Genomic DNA, 17,222 nt, shown 5'->3' on the forward strand with positions numbered 1-17,222 from the left:
GGATTCAGGGGGCAGTAGACAGGGCACATTGGCGCAGGACAGGTAGCAGCAGGGGCCGCAGAGTTCGATTAAGACTACGGATTGGCAAGCGCAGCGAAGGACGTCCTCCCACAAGGTGGACAAACGACCTAGTTAAAGTTGTCGAAAGACGCTAGGATCTAGGCTGCTTTCAACTAGTCCATATACCAAATATAAAAGTTAATGCTCAGAAATCCCTGTCATAGCTATAAGATTGAAGGAACCTCCAAAATCGGGACCCTTTAAAAAATCTACATCCACCAATGGACGTCTTAGGGCTGCAATTATGATAGTGATAAATCTTAACCGAAGTTTAGTACTTTAAGGTATCCGATAGCATCTGTTCCAAAATGTATTGAAAAACAAACGATTTCGTTCTATTGAGTTAAAATATGTACTTATAATATATTTATTGAATTTTTAGCATACTATCACAAAATATATGTTTCCAAATAATTTAAAATTGATTTTGCTATAATAGCATTATCTACACAAAATGTTAAATCAATTCTCCAAAAGGTAATTCAGCTCCCATTAGTAGCAGTAGTAACTGAACAACGCAAATGTAAAACACACCTGAGTGTTATATCGATACCATTTCATTTCTTAGCTATAAGGCTCAAATTAGTACGTACATTCATTTATGCAATAGTGGTGAAGCAATAAATTACTTTTAACATTTGCGAAATTTATAGTTGTTCTCAGATGGCGCGCTAAAGTTCATGTTTCTATTGAACAAACTATCAGAGACCTTTCACCTCAAGTTACTCGAGTATTTATTTGTATACATACAGGTGTATAATTGAAAGTTGCTACGTGTAAAGATTTTTATTGAAAAATTTTGGTATAATCACAAACACTATGTCATGGGTTCGTTGATAAATGCTGTAAGTACAGTAATTATTATTTTGTCTTAGTTTTGTATCATCGTAAACTTTTACATTTTTCAATTATTCTAAATTAGAGTATGATGTCATATATTCAATGATTAACTTCATGAACACATTTAACAATTAGAAATATGCATCAGACACGTGAATTTTTTTCTTAAAGACTGACTGCGTAATAGTTTCGTTGAAAACTTTGGCTAGGTTAAGTTATTAAAACAGAAAAAACGATGATAACATTTTATATTCTTTTTTGTATGCAATTATTTGGTGTCTTATTTTGTTGTGTATCTGTTATGTTTTATCTTCTTCTTTTCAGTCGACGCCCACTGCAAGCCATAGGCCTCCCTCAAAGTTCGCCTCAATAACTGGTTAACTATGTCGTCGGTCCACCTTATGACCATTTTCAAGAACCTTTCGGCAATAAGACTTATTATGTTTTATTCCACTGTAACCAATGTTCAATACATATTATATACCAAATACATTCTGGTCGGAAAAATAAAAAAATTGTCGCTATGCACGTCTTCAGTTGAGAGTTGAATTAAATTTAACCTCTGCAAAGTTAAATCCTATTTATTGTTAGTCAAATAACGGAACTCTTTTCGCTAACAGAACTTCACCACGTCCTCCTCCGTTAGAGCGTCATGAAATAATAAGAGATAATAAACATTCCCTTTGTCCATTGATGTAAATACAACCGACATCGCAAGTTTATGGCTCGTTTTACTGCGCACTAAGCAATCAAGTTGCTATCTTAATCGCTTACCTGCAAACCGAATTGCGTAGTAAATGTTATTCCACTGTGTCCGCGGAAGTACCTTTAAATCTGTATTTGTATTGCTTGAAAATGGGTCCAAGTTTAAGTTTCTCGTCTATGTTTTTATCTAATATACAAGTATTATTATATTTTCTGATATTTTAATTTTTTAACATGGTCATTTATGTATATTCATAACTTATGTATAATTAGCAATACTCAATGCGTGGATATAAAACTTGTTGAGGCTCAGACAGGAATCCAATCATTGTTGTCAAGCACTCTATAAAACTATATTTGTACGGAACAACTGTTGAGTTTCTCGCCGGTTGTTCTCAGCAGAAATGCCTTCCAAGCTCCCTGTAGGGACAATAATGCCAATATGTTACGTTGATTTATGATTCGAAAGTACTTGTAACAGCCTATTCGAATAAAGAATATTTTAATTTTGACTTTAATTATGGTTATAATCATCATTTTAACGACATTGTCATAAAATTTATTAATTTCTATTTTGAAAAACATTAATGAAATAATACTTTAAAAAATACAAATATTTTTAATTTCTACAAACATTAAAAATAATTATTAATAGTAGACTAGATTGACAAAATATTTTTAACAAAATCATATATTATTTCTAGTTTTTATACGATAATTCATAAGATTTTAAAAACTATTTAATTAAACACGGGAATCATGTTACAGTGTTATTTATATTTCGACTTATTAGACTATTAAGCAAGCAAACAAGTCATATTGCATAAGTACCTCCAAAACATTTAAAATATTTTAACCTATAGTTACTTAACTTCCATACCTTCTGATTAGATCGCAAATAAAAACAAATTATAAGTAACAGTAAAATTAAATCGAATACTATCGAGCAAGGCTAACCGATGTCGTTGATTCGTATGTTTATTTGTTCGATAAAGAACTAATTACTTGATAATTACACTATAAATCAATATCTCGAGGTGCAAGTGTGGATTAATTACACTGAAATTACTTATGTCAATACTTAACCGACATTTGCGAGTTTAATAGGCTTTTGGCACAATGAACATTCTTGTTATTAGTGAATAATTAACATAAGGCCCGATGTTGTTTAGATTCCACATTATTTTTAGTGATTAATTTAATCCTAAATCCTTGGGTTTTCACCACAAGATCGAATCAGGAACGAAGATTAACGAAAGTAAACAAGACTGTCCAGCGCATTTGCGAGATGAAGTGGCAGTGGACAGAACAAAACTCACAGAACCAATGGCCACTAGAACCTTAAGGTTTTGGAGTGGAAACGGTAACTAGCAAGAGCAGCGTAGGTCGTCCCCTCCCCCAAGTTGAACAGACAACCTTGTAAAATTCGTCGGAAAACGCAGGATGCAGGACATACGGCGTCCACAGCTGGACAAAATTCTGCTCCGTCGATTTCTAAAAGGATCCGTTTTCTTTTGGCCCCGTTGTGGACTGTAGTACAGACAGGTGGTGGTGATCTTTTATTTTCTTGCTTGTCTTTGATCCTTCTCCATGTCTTATATTCGTTCTTCTGTTATCCGTCACAATCTCTTTCATACTTCTTTATACCTTATTTTCCTCGATCCTTCAGAATATTACAGGTTAAAAATTTTAATTTATTTTCTTTTATTTCTTTGACTTTTGTATATTTTCCACTTTACTATCCCAGGTTCTTGATAATTTTGTCATAGCATTTCCTTCTTTTTTAACCTATCCAACCTATTTATTTCTTCTCCTATGACCTTCCTGCAATATTCCAGGAAGATCTGGTGACATCCTTCTTGAATTACCAGCGAGACAATGGTTTCAGCTTCTATCCTTTTTTAAAACCATGATGATGTGTCCTGCATCCAGCTTGTTCTGACGACTTTAACGAGGTCGTTTGTCAACCTTGTGGGTGGACGTCTTACCCTGCGCTTACCTATCCGTGGCCTAGACTCCAGAACCATGAAGCCACAGCGGCTATTTGTTCTGTGCGCTATATGGCCGTTGGTCACTTTCGTTCATATAGTACGGATCCCCTTATTATAGATATTTTGCTATAGTTATATAATAATAAAATACATTTTCAACATTGTAATATTAAATACCAGGTTAAATTAGTATTATTCATAATATCAATAAGGTTTTTTACACAGTCTCATTCATAAATTCCTGTTAAGAACAAAAATTTAATCATTTATTTAAAAACATCTGATTCTTTAATATACGCCTACATTATATAATAGTCTTTGTGTAATAAGAATTTTAATATCACATTCGAAGCGTACTCAGTTCAAAAAATGTTCCGTAATAATGGAAACTCCAAACAGTGTCAGTGTGTTGTTTAACATTTCTTTTTTTACTCAACAAAAGATGTTGGTGTTTGCTTTACTTTTTCATTCTCGTTATTTTTGATATATGAAAAGAACATAACTCTTTGTGATAATTTCATGAATACTCCATTTGTTAATAATCGAAAAGAATGTGATTTTTATGTTAAAATATTTAGAATTATAATAATGTGTGTCGGAAAGATTATATATAAACGGTATGACTAGTTAGATACCCGATTTATTTTAAAAAGCTTTAAAGCTTTTACACCTATTTCGAATCATTCTATGTAAAGATCACTTTGAAATGTATCATATTTGTTTTGTTTGCTATTGATTTGCAGCAAACTAGTAACTTTTAGCGGTACGATGTGTAAAGGAACGAGATAGTAAACAATAATTGATTTCATTATGTAGTAATTCGAATTTTGAAAACGTCAAATGATTACGTCATTTATTATTTCTGTAACCACTGATTTTTTTTGATAGGATGCACACGCATTAATAGACTCAAATGTTTTATTCGTTCATCTTTTGTAACCATACATTTGTATCATTTATAAAATACGTTTGATTCTAACAATTCTGTACTTATAACTCAGTTGCACCCATGCGTATAAATTTTCGGCACGACGCACGAAAATGGAATTGTCAGAGTTAAAACGGGTTTAGGACAACTGCATTGGTTAAACTCATTGCCGTGAACGTGATTACGATACAGTACGTTTTGATGTCAAATTGCACTGGCCTTGTTCCAACTGGTAACTGTATTTATTGTTTATTTACTATAATAATTATCAGCGAAATCAGAAATAAACGCAATTAAACTTAAAACGTTTAAGAAGCTTCATTTTTTAACAATAACGTGGTTGTTAAAAATTAAATCCCTTATATGAAGATAACTGTTAAAAAAATAACACAGATACTAAAATAGCTGATATTTTATGACTGGTTTTATCTATCGGGACCGCACTTCCACTGTTGTCCAAGTAGAATTGCAGGTTCTGCAGGTTCGAGGCGGCATAGAGTAACCATAGAGATATTTGTTTTGGGCTTCGCGTTTCACCTTACTCTATGACTTTTTCACTTTTGTTTTGTTTTTATGGGTGTTATTTTCAAGTACAAACTGATGAATGATTTAAATTTTTATTATTTAAGCAGATAGGTACTGATACGACCTGGTCTAAACTGCTTATTACCGACTTCCCTCCATATTTACTTTTAATTTTGACTCTTCTCTTTTACTTATTTATAATCTGGCTTCAGGTGTTACATTTTCAATCATAATGACTGTATTTAGCTGATCGTGTAGCCATGTATAGCCATGTAGTAGTAGGTTCGGCAGGTTCGAGGCGGCAGAGCGCAGAAGGCCCCTAGCCTTTGGGGAGACTTGACTCAGGCCGCAATATATGTACGACTATTTCACCAGATTGAAAGTACCCCGAACTTAGATCGCTCCGACGCTCCATGGAGTGACCAGACTCATGTGTTGGCACGCCCACGATGGCAGTTTGACTAACGCAACGTTACGCTGCGTACGATTGTTTATTTAAAAAAATTATGCCCACCATAATTATATTATTGATGGTATGGTATTATTTACTATCAAGTAAACACTCAACCTAAACCAATTATCTGCATACTTTACATAATAAGAAAATTACAATCAAGGTAACTATATATTAACGCAGCTTATAGAGACTGTGAAAGTAATCTTTTTAAATTTCTAATAAAATGAGACAGGTTAATGTAATTAATAAAAATTAAATTAAGTCTTTATATCAGCGCTCTTATTTTCAATTTGAAAATTTTAATTGAATATTTAGGGATGGCCTATGTGCCGCAACGGACGTCCTTTGGTTAAAATGATAATGAAAGAAAAACAAATTTACATTCGTATTTATAACGTATAAATACGGTATTTTTTATTTATTCCCCTTCCTAATGTCAAAATATTTTAAATGTCACTGATATTAACGTCGAGTGTTACAATTTGTGTGAATATATCATATCGAATTTCAACCTATTTATGTTCTAGGCAAGATTCATAAATATTTTTATTACATGTCAAACGTTTGATTAAGCAATACTAATGTTTAATATCTGTCAAATATTCTAGTGCATAGCATGCATAAGCGTTATAAATTAATATATAAATTTTCTTTGTTTTGTTCCAGCCGAGGGAAGCCTGTCGGACTTTGCGTTACGCAAAGTTCACTACACGGCCTGCAATCCTCTCAAGAAAGGTCTATTCACGCCTGATACGAGGTAAATGTCTCTAATTTAATTAACAAAGTAAGGTATTTTCAATTAACATCGGCTAATAGGACGGTCTTCGAAACTGGTATTTCTTACCCCAACTTAGGATGGTATTACCATCTATGTAATAAGTTTTCTAATAACAAGTTATTTTGTTGCAACATATACTTTCATTTTATTAAGATTTTTTAGATTATTAAGAGCTCCTCTCGCTTTGATGTCTTTTTGCTAAAAGACATCATCGAAAAAATTGCAAAAGAAAGATTGAAGAAGACATCATCGAAAAAATTGCAAAAGAAAGATTGCTATCTTTCTTTTGCAATTTTTTCGCGAAAATTTTCATGAAGTAAGAAGATATAATGTAAAATAAAATCTTGAATTTGTAGCCAGAACACTAAGCATATATTACACATATTTAAAATGTACTCAAAGTTAAGATTTGCGCTTAAAAATGTTATTTAATTAGAACTAAAATTTAAAGACATACATATATGTAAAAAATTATTATCCGAATAACGCGAGAAGTAAAATATCCAAAATAATAATTTTAAGACAATTTTGGACATTTTCTAACGATATATCTAACAGAAAAAACTAAAACGTATCATAAATACAATTTTTTTCTTCAATTAAGTATCGTTTGCCTACTGGTAAATTTACAAATTAAATCTAGTTATCCGTATCTGTAAACTATTTTTAGGAATGGAAAAAAATATTACATTAAGATAACAGCTTCACTAAAATTATGCCGGAAATTTTTTTTAAAAAAAACGACAGACATTGTTTTTGCCGTCAAATTTAATAGTGTTAAAAAATTCCTATGAGAATTTCAGTTGCTCTAACTCTATCTTGAACTGTGCCTTTCCCACTGAGAGATTGAGTGCAATCTAATTTAAAATTGACTTAATATTAGTCGACGCAATAGGACCAACGAAGGCTAAATACATTAGTGCCTATTTAGATTACATAATAAAAGGCCACTCAGACATGTGGGCATGGCAATAAGTACTGCGAAGTACTTGACGCTGGGAACACGTTATATATTGAACATATATCTTGGCAACTTTTTTTTTGTAGCTTTAATGGCAAGGAGTTCATTATATCCTAGCTTAACTTCACCCGCTTGGCCAAAATTGCCCTTTGTGGGTGTAATTTCAGAAACTCATTCTTGGTAATTTTTAACTTGTTAAAAAATATCCTGGCGAGGTTTAAAATCTGTATAAGAAATATTTTCATAAGAAAATTTTGTAATGAACGCTTTCTCAACACTACATGCGGGCGGAATTTCCTAAAAAAAAATTTTGACAGAAATCTCTACGCCATGCGTCCAGAGATATCGTGATGAATGTGAAGTAGGTAGATTATTTTATTAACAATATACTCTAAAACATTTTTATATACTTTAAAGAAAACCTTATAACGAATTACTAGCTTTCGGTGTCTCCTTAAAAATGCAGAACTACTGTTCCTTGTGGGCACGGTTATAATTTGGCTAAGGTTTTTCACGACTAAAACAAAGTACTTTCATTCCAGGCCAACGAGTTTACGCAACCTGTATGATAAGGCGACGACGGACCGTCTATCAGCTTCAATCCTTGAGCAAATGCGGCGAGACTCACAGTATTCGCCCTACCTGCTCTGTACGCCTGTCTTGAGCTCGAAACGAAGACGACTCTATCAGAAAGTTGATGTTGATATTGAAACGCGCATTGTAAGTAATTTTTCTTATATGGTATTATTATTTTAATGAATATTTCAAATTCCTTTTTTAAATCTCTTCTTTGAACTTTTTCAATTTATTAAGAATGAAGAGACATCAAATTTAAGCAAATGAGATGTAAGAAAAAACCCTGTATTAAAAAATGTAACATTATTCCTCGTTGAGCATATTATGTGAGATACACACGATGTAGATTTATTGATTGCCATTCATCATTTCAGCCATAGGACATTAACATCTAGACAAAGCCTCCCCCATAGAGTATGGTTGGGCGTCCTACATCAATATATCAGTCAATTTATCTAATAATTAAATATCTAATGATTATTTTTTCACACTATATGTATTTTGACAAATGTTGCTTATTTATTAATATATCATAATAAAAAAATACAATATATATATTAAAATTACAATATTACTTTCAGCCGTCGGTGGTAGAACACCTTCGAAAATGGACGTCAAAAGAGGCGGTAGGCGATGTCACGGCTCTTCCAGATGCTTCTATGCGTATAGCGAGCAGTGTTACGCTTACACCAGATGAATTATCAGAATGCGGTTCCGGCGATGACGAACCCATAGACCACAGACTGCCCAGCCCTGAGGAACAACTTAGGGTGATCGCTTCTAAGTAAGTAATCTTCAAAGTTCTAGTTACTAAATGACTAATAAGTTTGAAAACAAAACAATCTATATTTTAGAATGACGACAAATTTCTACTATTAAGTATTTTCATTTTTTTTCAGATTTTCTCCGCAAGTAGTTGCAATAGACACTTCGGGTAAATTCTTCGACAGAATGTGCAGTTCTCGTAAATCACTACACTTGGACAACGCTAATGGAGAGACCGATACTGTGAAGCGACGCACTCGAACTAAAAAACCACGGGGTAAAAGACGAAACACCATATCCGGCACTGATCAGAAAGAGCTTAGAGAGGCTATTGCTGGGTAAGCTTCTAGTTTGCACCGTACACTAGAGGTTACATTATATGTTAGAACATCTGCCACCCTTTTATTTTTTGATTATATGATACAAATAATGTAATCTCATTAGTTCAATTAACGACTGTAACCCATAAAGCACAGTTTGGAGCCTATAAACGCTCAATTAAAATCTACAGCACAATTTAACATTTTGATAATAATATAATCGTGCTTCTGTGAATACATATCTGTTACTGGTTGTCCTTGTCATGATTAACGTTTAAAACAGCAAAGACAATCATTTTTGCACTTGTAAACTAATAGTGTCATTCGTTCATAAGCTTTTATGATTAATTACTTCTAATGATCTTTAATAGACTCCGCTGTTACAGGACCAAGCGGCTTCTCTTAAAGTGTTTTCCCATAGTTTGCCTTAGCGTGTGACTAATGCTTTGCTTGGTTTGTTTTATCATAGTGATGCAACAAATGCTGTGGCTTCTGAAGATACGGAAGAACACAACAAAGTCATCAGATCACGATCTAGCGATCTACTAAAGAAAAGTCCTATAGATCCAATAACGAAAAAGGGTCACTTTAATAGTCTGAAACAATGGGGTAAAAACAGACTTAAATTAATCGGCAGATCACCCAGTGCTAGCAGAGATAGTTTTAAAGAATCATCAAAGATCGAAAAGAGCAGGGATTCAAAATCTCCACCAAGGATCGAGGAAAGTCAAACACAAGAAGTAGTTACAATGAGAAAAAAGCGGTCCGGTGATGAAGATAGAAGAACTCATCAAAGATGTGCTTCATATTCATCGTCAGAAAAAAGCATAGGAGTACCTACTAGCGTACAAACCACAGCTACTGTCAATAGCGGAGTCAAATTAAGAGGAACCTCCACGCAGCGAAAGTTAAGGCGAAATGGAACAAGTAAAGATGAACCACATTCATCTAGCGGTAATTGGTCAGCAAGTTCCGAATCTGGTCGTACAAGTATTGGATCAGAAATAACAACGACAACTGTGCCGCCTAAAAGTACTACATCCGCTGCCACTTCAAACAACTCTTTAAACTTACACCATGGCCCTCCAAGTTCTATTATAAGTCGAAGAAGATTTCCAAATAACTCAGGATCTGGAAGTGTTACGAGTGAAGGTACATTAACACCAGATATAATACACGACTTACATGAAGATTTAGAAACAAGTTCTGAGTTTTCTTGTGATACAGAAGGTTATTATACTTCGTTTCATATGGATTCGGGTTTGAAAACACTCAAAGAAGAAGAGCTGTCTCCGAGTACACCTCTACACACAAGTACGGCACTATCTAGTTCTTCAAATAGCCAAAACTTAAGTGCAGAAAACGAATATGAATTATTTGGTAAAGGCTCAACAAGCACCACTACGAGCTCAGCCGGTACCGTTTGCACGACTTTAATGGCAGCTGGTAGTGACCGATCATTAGTAATAGGACCGACAGTGCCAGAAAGAAAGAGTTCGCTAACGAAAATGAATAGAGGCCGAAGTAATAATATTCATAGTGCAAATGCTACTTTGGACAGAAGCGTAAATTCTTCGTTTCCAAAATCCCCATTTAGCAGTTTAAGATATAATTCCGTTAGACCGTGTACAGAGAGACAAGGTAATAATAATTCTTCACCAGAAATACGGGAAATTCCATCTTCTACGATTACCATTACCAGAAACATTGGAAATCAAAGAAACATAACTGCCGTTGCTGAAATACACACAGACACGGATCTTGAAAGTGCAAAAAAAAGTACTGGCACAAGTTCGCCGGACTCTGGCCATAATACGTCTAGTTCACCAATAGAGGATTCTGTTTCGAGTGCACAAGGAAAGAACAGTTTATCCGAGCAAGATTATTCAGAATCTTCTGATCTCGAAGGAACTGACAGAATAGAAAGAATAAGATATAAAACCACCATAAATAGTTCCAGAATTCCGTCGATGTGTGTAATTACTCCAACTAATTCTGACGATGAAAACGAAAATAGTAAGGATTTAGAATCGACTAAAAAGCAAGAACCAGAAAAATCAGTTGCAGTTATAGTCAAATCAGGAAGTCGACCAAAGCTTGATTTGCCTCCAGAAGAAAAACCGAAAGAAATTAAAACCAACTCTGAACAAATGAAAGCTAATAATAAACCTCAAAATGTACCGAAGACTTCAAGGCAACCATTTAACAATCTTATGTGTAAATTGAAAGGAGTGCTTCCGCATAAATTATCAAACAAAAAGTCGCCTGTTGCTAAAGAAATTGAATCTTTCTACGATTCTGGAGATTATGTTACTATTGCTGATGTAAAAAATAATAATCAAAAAATGAACATAAATGGCAATACTTATGGAAACAATGATATTGTCAGAAAAAATTTGCAAACAGTGCTATCAGGAAAACTCCCAGAAACCGAATACGTATCTCTGAACGAACTTCCAAACTGTTTAAATGAAAGTAAAGAATTTGAACCTGGATTTGAAGAGAAACCATCTACAGTTTTAGAAGAGATCCAAAAAAAAGGCGCTAAAGTAACGCTTGATTCCCACGGTCAAGTTATTTACTCATCGGACACCTTGAGGCGCCGAAAAGGAGCTCATACAACTTTTGAACCAGGTCCCTTTGTACAAGAGATTAGTCCGACAACATTGACAATACAACGGGAAAACGCTGACGTAGTGCAGATAACTGATGAAACTGACTTTCCATATGAACCTCCTCCAGTATCAAGCAAACCTACTTCCCCACAGTTAGGAAAAATGATAATCAGAGCCCCTATAGATCGTCACGGCCCCGTAACCACAGAATTTGTAGCGTTACCGGCACCAAAACCAAGTACCATCATAACTGCTACGCCTGTTACTGAAACGGCTAATAATACCGATTCACAAACGGTTACAGTAACCAAGAGTAATCAAGACCTACCACGAGTGGTTGAAGCTATAACCCGCTCAGGGGCTTATGTAAATATTCACGATGCAGAGGGTGTCAGCTTGTCTCCAACGAAAGATGATATAGCAGGTAAGAATCAAATTTGCTCAAAACCTCATCATAAGTCTTCAATGGAACCTAAACATGAAAATACATATTCAAATACAAATGAAGATATCATTCCTTTTATTCCCAATTTCCAAACCCCCTGCATATTAAAAAGTAAATGTCAACAAGACTTTAATAAATCAGGCAGCAATAAAGTTGCTGAAGTTATGAGGATGTTTACAGGTAAAAATGCAAGTGAAGTAAATGGAGACACGTCAAACTCTAATGATGATTTAAACAAATCACATATAAATAAGGTAAAACGCAGCGATAGCTATAAGCTAGCAAACTCGCCTTTAATGCCTATAAAAAAGCTACTTAAATTAGATAGCTTTGGCAACAGCGCGAAAAAAGTGAACTCGTTAGAAATGATCCAAGCTGAAATAGCAGCAGATCTTCTGCGCGAACAAATTAACTATCCATCAACAGTATCTCCTAAACTTAGTCAAAAGAATGTTTTTGAACGAACAGACAAATGTGAATGTATAAATGTTGATAACAATTTTGACGTTAATAATTTTGAATCACAATTATCTCGGTTGACGTTGAGTCCATTGACGACTCCTTTACCGAAAAGACAATCTATTGCATTTGTGCCAAGTGCAAGAGACACTGCTATGGATATGCTAACTGCTATTTTAGATTCAGATCCTGATAACATATGTATTTTACACTCTCCGCCACCCTTTATCTTACCTAATAGTAAAGTTACTGTCCCTATAGATGGTTCCATGCACAGACCTCGTATATTATCAATTTCCGAGTCAGATTATGGTACTGAAATATGGTAAAATATATATAGCTGTAATGTCTAAGCATTTTTAATTTTTTTTTCTGTTACCTTAAAATTGTACCTTTCGCAAATCAAGTACGCTTATTATAATTATTGAATTGTCATATATTTAGATCGAATATTTTATATATTACAATTGTAATTTATTAAGGATTTAGTTTTAGAGATATGAAAAAATATAGTATCCGTCCAATAAGATTATGATCTTTTTATACGCGTCTTCCTTCTCTCTTTAACATTATTTGTCTCTGTGATAATCTTTACTTTTCTGTGTTTATAGATTAGTGAAATTTACGATATAAATTTCGCATAATTAATTTGCCGTTATTGCCATAAAATAAATTCATTTTTTATAGAATTAAATGTTATGTTTGTGAAATTAAGTAATGCATGGTGGCTTTTCTCACCGCAGTGTGCACAGCTTCAGACTGGTTATATTCTTCGAATGTAAGTGCATGGAGTTATAAACTGTGTGTGTCTTTGTGTTTTGTAAATAATATAATAATAGATATATTGTGAATTTAATGCACTTATTTCATTTGTTTCACTCCTTCATCTCACACCCTCACCTCAATTTTCACTATGCACTGGGTTTTCAACGCTCGGTTCTGTTATAAATATTTTGATATTTTAACTTCTTCAACGTTTGTTACATCCAATAAAATATTTATAACAGATCTCAATCAAAGGTAAAATCAAGGACAAATTAATGATTGTAAGAACATGTACATAAAATGATTTAATCAGTTCATTTACACAATTAACCAATTACACAACCAAAAATGAAATCACCTCAGCACTTTATAACATGACTAATTTCTTATAACAAATTTGATTTAATTTTATTGGGTAAATCGAACATTTTGGCAAAAATAAATAAATCGAATGATTACTGTGAGACTCGCAACAATGAATCGCTTTAAATTTTTGTTTTACATTCTTAAGCTAACTTTGTTAACCATCGTAAAATGCGATTATTGATGCTGTCGCCACGTACATCCCTGTCGGTAAAGTTCAGTTAAAAACACTCATCATACATCGCTTTGCACAGTGGACGAGATTGCTTCCAATGGTTGCGACTATGTTAACGCCATCTTCTTCAAAGGTAAAGTTTTTGTTGCTTTTTTGGCATGCCATTCATATATTGCATGAAGAGAGAAGGAATTTTCTACTAATATATTAACACTTGAAACTATATCCTCTTAATATTACCCCTTTTTAAAAAAAAAAACAATCCTTAATTCTACATCCAAAAAACATTGCATTGAAATAAAAAAAGAGGAGCTTTTTCTGGTGTGGATAAGTAAACCAATCGAAAAATTCATTCAATTAAATTATTATAATATCCTTTTTTATTGTTTAGATAACTAACAACTAACCGCCGTATTAACATAAACAGTTTCGATTGTTATATGAACGATAAAATCGTACCATGCACTATTTAAACGAACATTTCGCCAATATGCGTATGTAATCAGTTAATTTAAAATAAAGTATTACCATTTTTTTTTCATTGAATTAGATTTTACCTAGAAATAAATTTCTACTTGTTACAATTAGGATGCAGCTTGCGGAAATGGTGGTATTTATATTTATATATCATTAATGTATCTTGGTTATATTTGCTAGTTATATTATGTTAGTGCTATGGCAGTATAAAAGATACAATTGAGAAATTAGAATCTTTAAGAAAACACAAAAACAAAACTTGGATACAAAATTGAAATACAATAAAAACTGTGTTTCTACTGCGTAATAATGCATTTTCAAAAGGCGATTAAAATTTATTGATTGTATCTTACGGATAAATATGTAAATAGCAAAATTTAGAAAACATTAATTTAAAACTAGTTCTCATATAGATTTTTTACATTTTCAGACTATCGACATTCCAGTGCTGACAAATCCTTTGCAATGACAACCCAAAAAGTACAAGACAACGGTACAAGAATAGATTTAAAAACTATTAATCCCCACACAGCTTACCTCCGCGGTCGACATGATTTTGTCGATTATGACAATGCTTTTCAAAGAGGACAACCCAAATACTGGACACTGCCCAAACGAGCGTCATTGGATCAAAATTTTCACAGATCCGGACTTCCTGAACAAACAACCATTAATAACTTATCTTCAAGAACAACTACTGCAGATGTACATCTTGTAGATCAACGAAGCATTAATAACAACGAATCCATTAAGATCTCGCCGATAGATCCTCGAAATTCAGGAACTTTTAAATCTTCCACTCCAACAAGCAAAGAAAATAATGTTCACATTGCTTCAAAATTATTATCCCCAGTTAAATCGACAATGACAAATGAAGAATTATACGCAGTTATTCATAAAAGTAAAAAGAAACTTAATATTAAAGAACCGAACGAGAGATCCGAATCTCCAGCTCTATCTACTATAAGTTTATCACCGGTAACTTCGGAGACATCATTGTACAGCAAAGGCACACAACGTTATCCAGAAACAGGATATTTAGTAGATCCGAGAATTAAATGGCCAGTAACTGATAGACAGTTCGTGCCTCCAGCTAATACCACCTTAGCAACAAAACAAGAGAGTACATGTGCAGATCGGTTTGGTCCTATTCCTCAGACTTCCAGACTTGATTTCAAAAAGCTTTTATTACAACACAGCGTCAAACTAAACACTCTCAATCCGCAAAATAAGTCAACTAAATTATCAGCCGTGGAACAATTAAAACTATCTAAGGAAAAATCGCAAACGCCAATGACGCCACCGGGTAATAGATCACAAATTAACATACTCGATCTTAGCGGATCTCCAAAAACATACAATCACAGAAAAGCAATGAAGTCAAATAACCAACCCACATCTCCGGGAAGAACAGGCGCTTTGATAAAAGAACACAAAAATACTCCGAAAATATTACTATCACCTAAATCACAATGGCGTTTCTCTAGTCCAAGATCAGACGTTCTTTCAACGCCGATTCCTGAAGCGAACAATGAAGATGAAATTTCCAATAGTTCAGGAGAAAAACAGGATTCGCCAGTTAGCCTACCTTCTAAGACAGTTCCTATAGTAACTAATCAACATTTTGGGGCTCGTAGAAGTCTAATACCTATATCAGAGAGCGCTCCAGAAGTCGAAAATGACTTCCCTGGGTCGATCGATCACGGAGTGTTCCCCCTGAGCAGTAATCAAAATAAAACTCACGGATTAACGAGATCAGAAATAATGCAAGCAAAGCGAGCGGAATTCTTTAGTACATCACCAGATTTATCGCCACCTAAATTTACATCTTTTAAAAGCCCAACATTACCGGTCTCTCCTGGAATTCCCCGAAGTGAATCGCCACCAGAAAAGGGTAAAACTTCACCGACGACGTTAGAAACAGCATTATGATGAACATAATTGAATTTAAAACGTTAAGGGGTGCTTATACATGTTTGAAAAAAAAACACCTAATATGTAAATATAGCAATGAAATTGATAGAAGCTTTAATCTAGTCTTTCTTGCTTAAAGTCATTTTTGGGAGCACTAAATACACTCGAACCAATGTTAATAATTACCGCTAGTGGTTTCAAGCTCAAAAAATCTATTTCTTTTTTTTATTTAATTGCTCTTATGGGGCCAATATTTGTTTATATTAATGGTTACAAACTAGCATGTAAGTATTTATTAAAAACAATAGGTACTGCCTATAAACGTAGTGTTTTCAATTTTTAAAGTTTTTAAGTTATTTGGAAAATAATTTTAAATAAATGTGTTGAAAGATACCAATTTACTTTATTATTTACCTTTCCTAAAAATTCTTTGAACAACTGTTTTTAAATTACCTTCTGAATTTGTAGTTAACTCGCTGGGTGTGAGACGTGAATTCATTTTTTCATCATTAAAAGAAAAAAAGTTTAAAAGCAACGCACAGGTAGCCGCAGCAAAGGGTAAATTGTGGGAACCTTCTTACAAGACGGTATCCTATATCACAGTTGCGCTATAACATAATGAGAAAACTGCAAATCTTTTGTACATACAACAGTGTGTGCAGCACTTATACTGCCGCGGCGTGGCTTGCTGTCCTAAAGATATACGAGTTGCGGAAAAATATGTAGACCATTAACTACCACTCATAGCAAAAACTTTATATAGGCACACACGAGGTCATAGGCCTGATGCGTATTAAGTATCCCAATGCATGAACCGGCACTTGAGATGGTCACTAAGATGACGGAGACTGTTTACTTATGTAAGAGTTTACCGCGCGGTCTTGGCCTTTAGACTAATTAACGATCGGATCAACTGGCCGACGCGGCTTTGGGAGTCTTGTGCTCGATGTCACTTCCAAATTCCTGAAAAAAGTTGTTGTTCTTATCGGGACCTGTGCCACCCGTAAGATACTGAAGTACGCCATCAGGGTGGGAACACCCAATTGATGCTTAATAATTAAGCAACGCCTATAATAATTCTGGTTTAACATACATGTGTGTTT

General features: G+C 34.0%; 1 protein-coding gene across 1 annotated transcript in view; it reads left to right on the top strand.

Annotated features, from left to right (window-relative positions):
- The window catches only part of gukh (GUK-holder), a 126,719-nt gene extending 110,282 nt beyond the window's left edge, over positions 1–16,437 (top strand). Inside the window, exons 2-7 of the mRNA XM_068775374.1 lie at positions 6,173–6,263; positions 7,788–7,965; positions 8,403–8,605; positions 8,721–8,924; positions 9,376–11,945; positions 14,636–16,437. Coding sequence (XP_068631475.1) covers positions 6,173–6,263; positions 7,788–7,965; positions 8,403–8,605; positions 8,721–8,924; positions 9,376–11,945; positions 14,636–16,137 — 4,748 coding nt within the window. The 3' untranslated portion in view covers positions 16,138–16,437. The remainder of the gene's footprint in view (positions 1–6,172; positions 6,264–7,787; positions 7,966–8,402; positions 8,606–8,720; positions 8,925–9,375; positions 11,946–14,635) is intronic.
- Positions 16,438–17,222: the final 785 nt, after the last annotated feature.

Source organism: Battus philenor, unplaced genomic scaffold (assembly GCF_028537555.1).
Source record: "Battus philenor isolate CCGP_79_NKW_IND1 unplaced genomic scaffold, ilBatPhil1.0.hap1 SCAF_8, whole genome shotgun sequence".
In the NCBI taxonomy this organism is placed as follows: Eukaryota; Metazoa; Arthropoda; class Insecta; order Lepidoptera; family Papilionidae; genus Battus; species Battus philenor.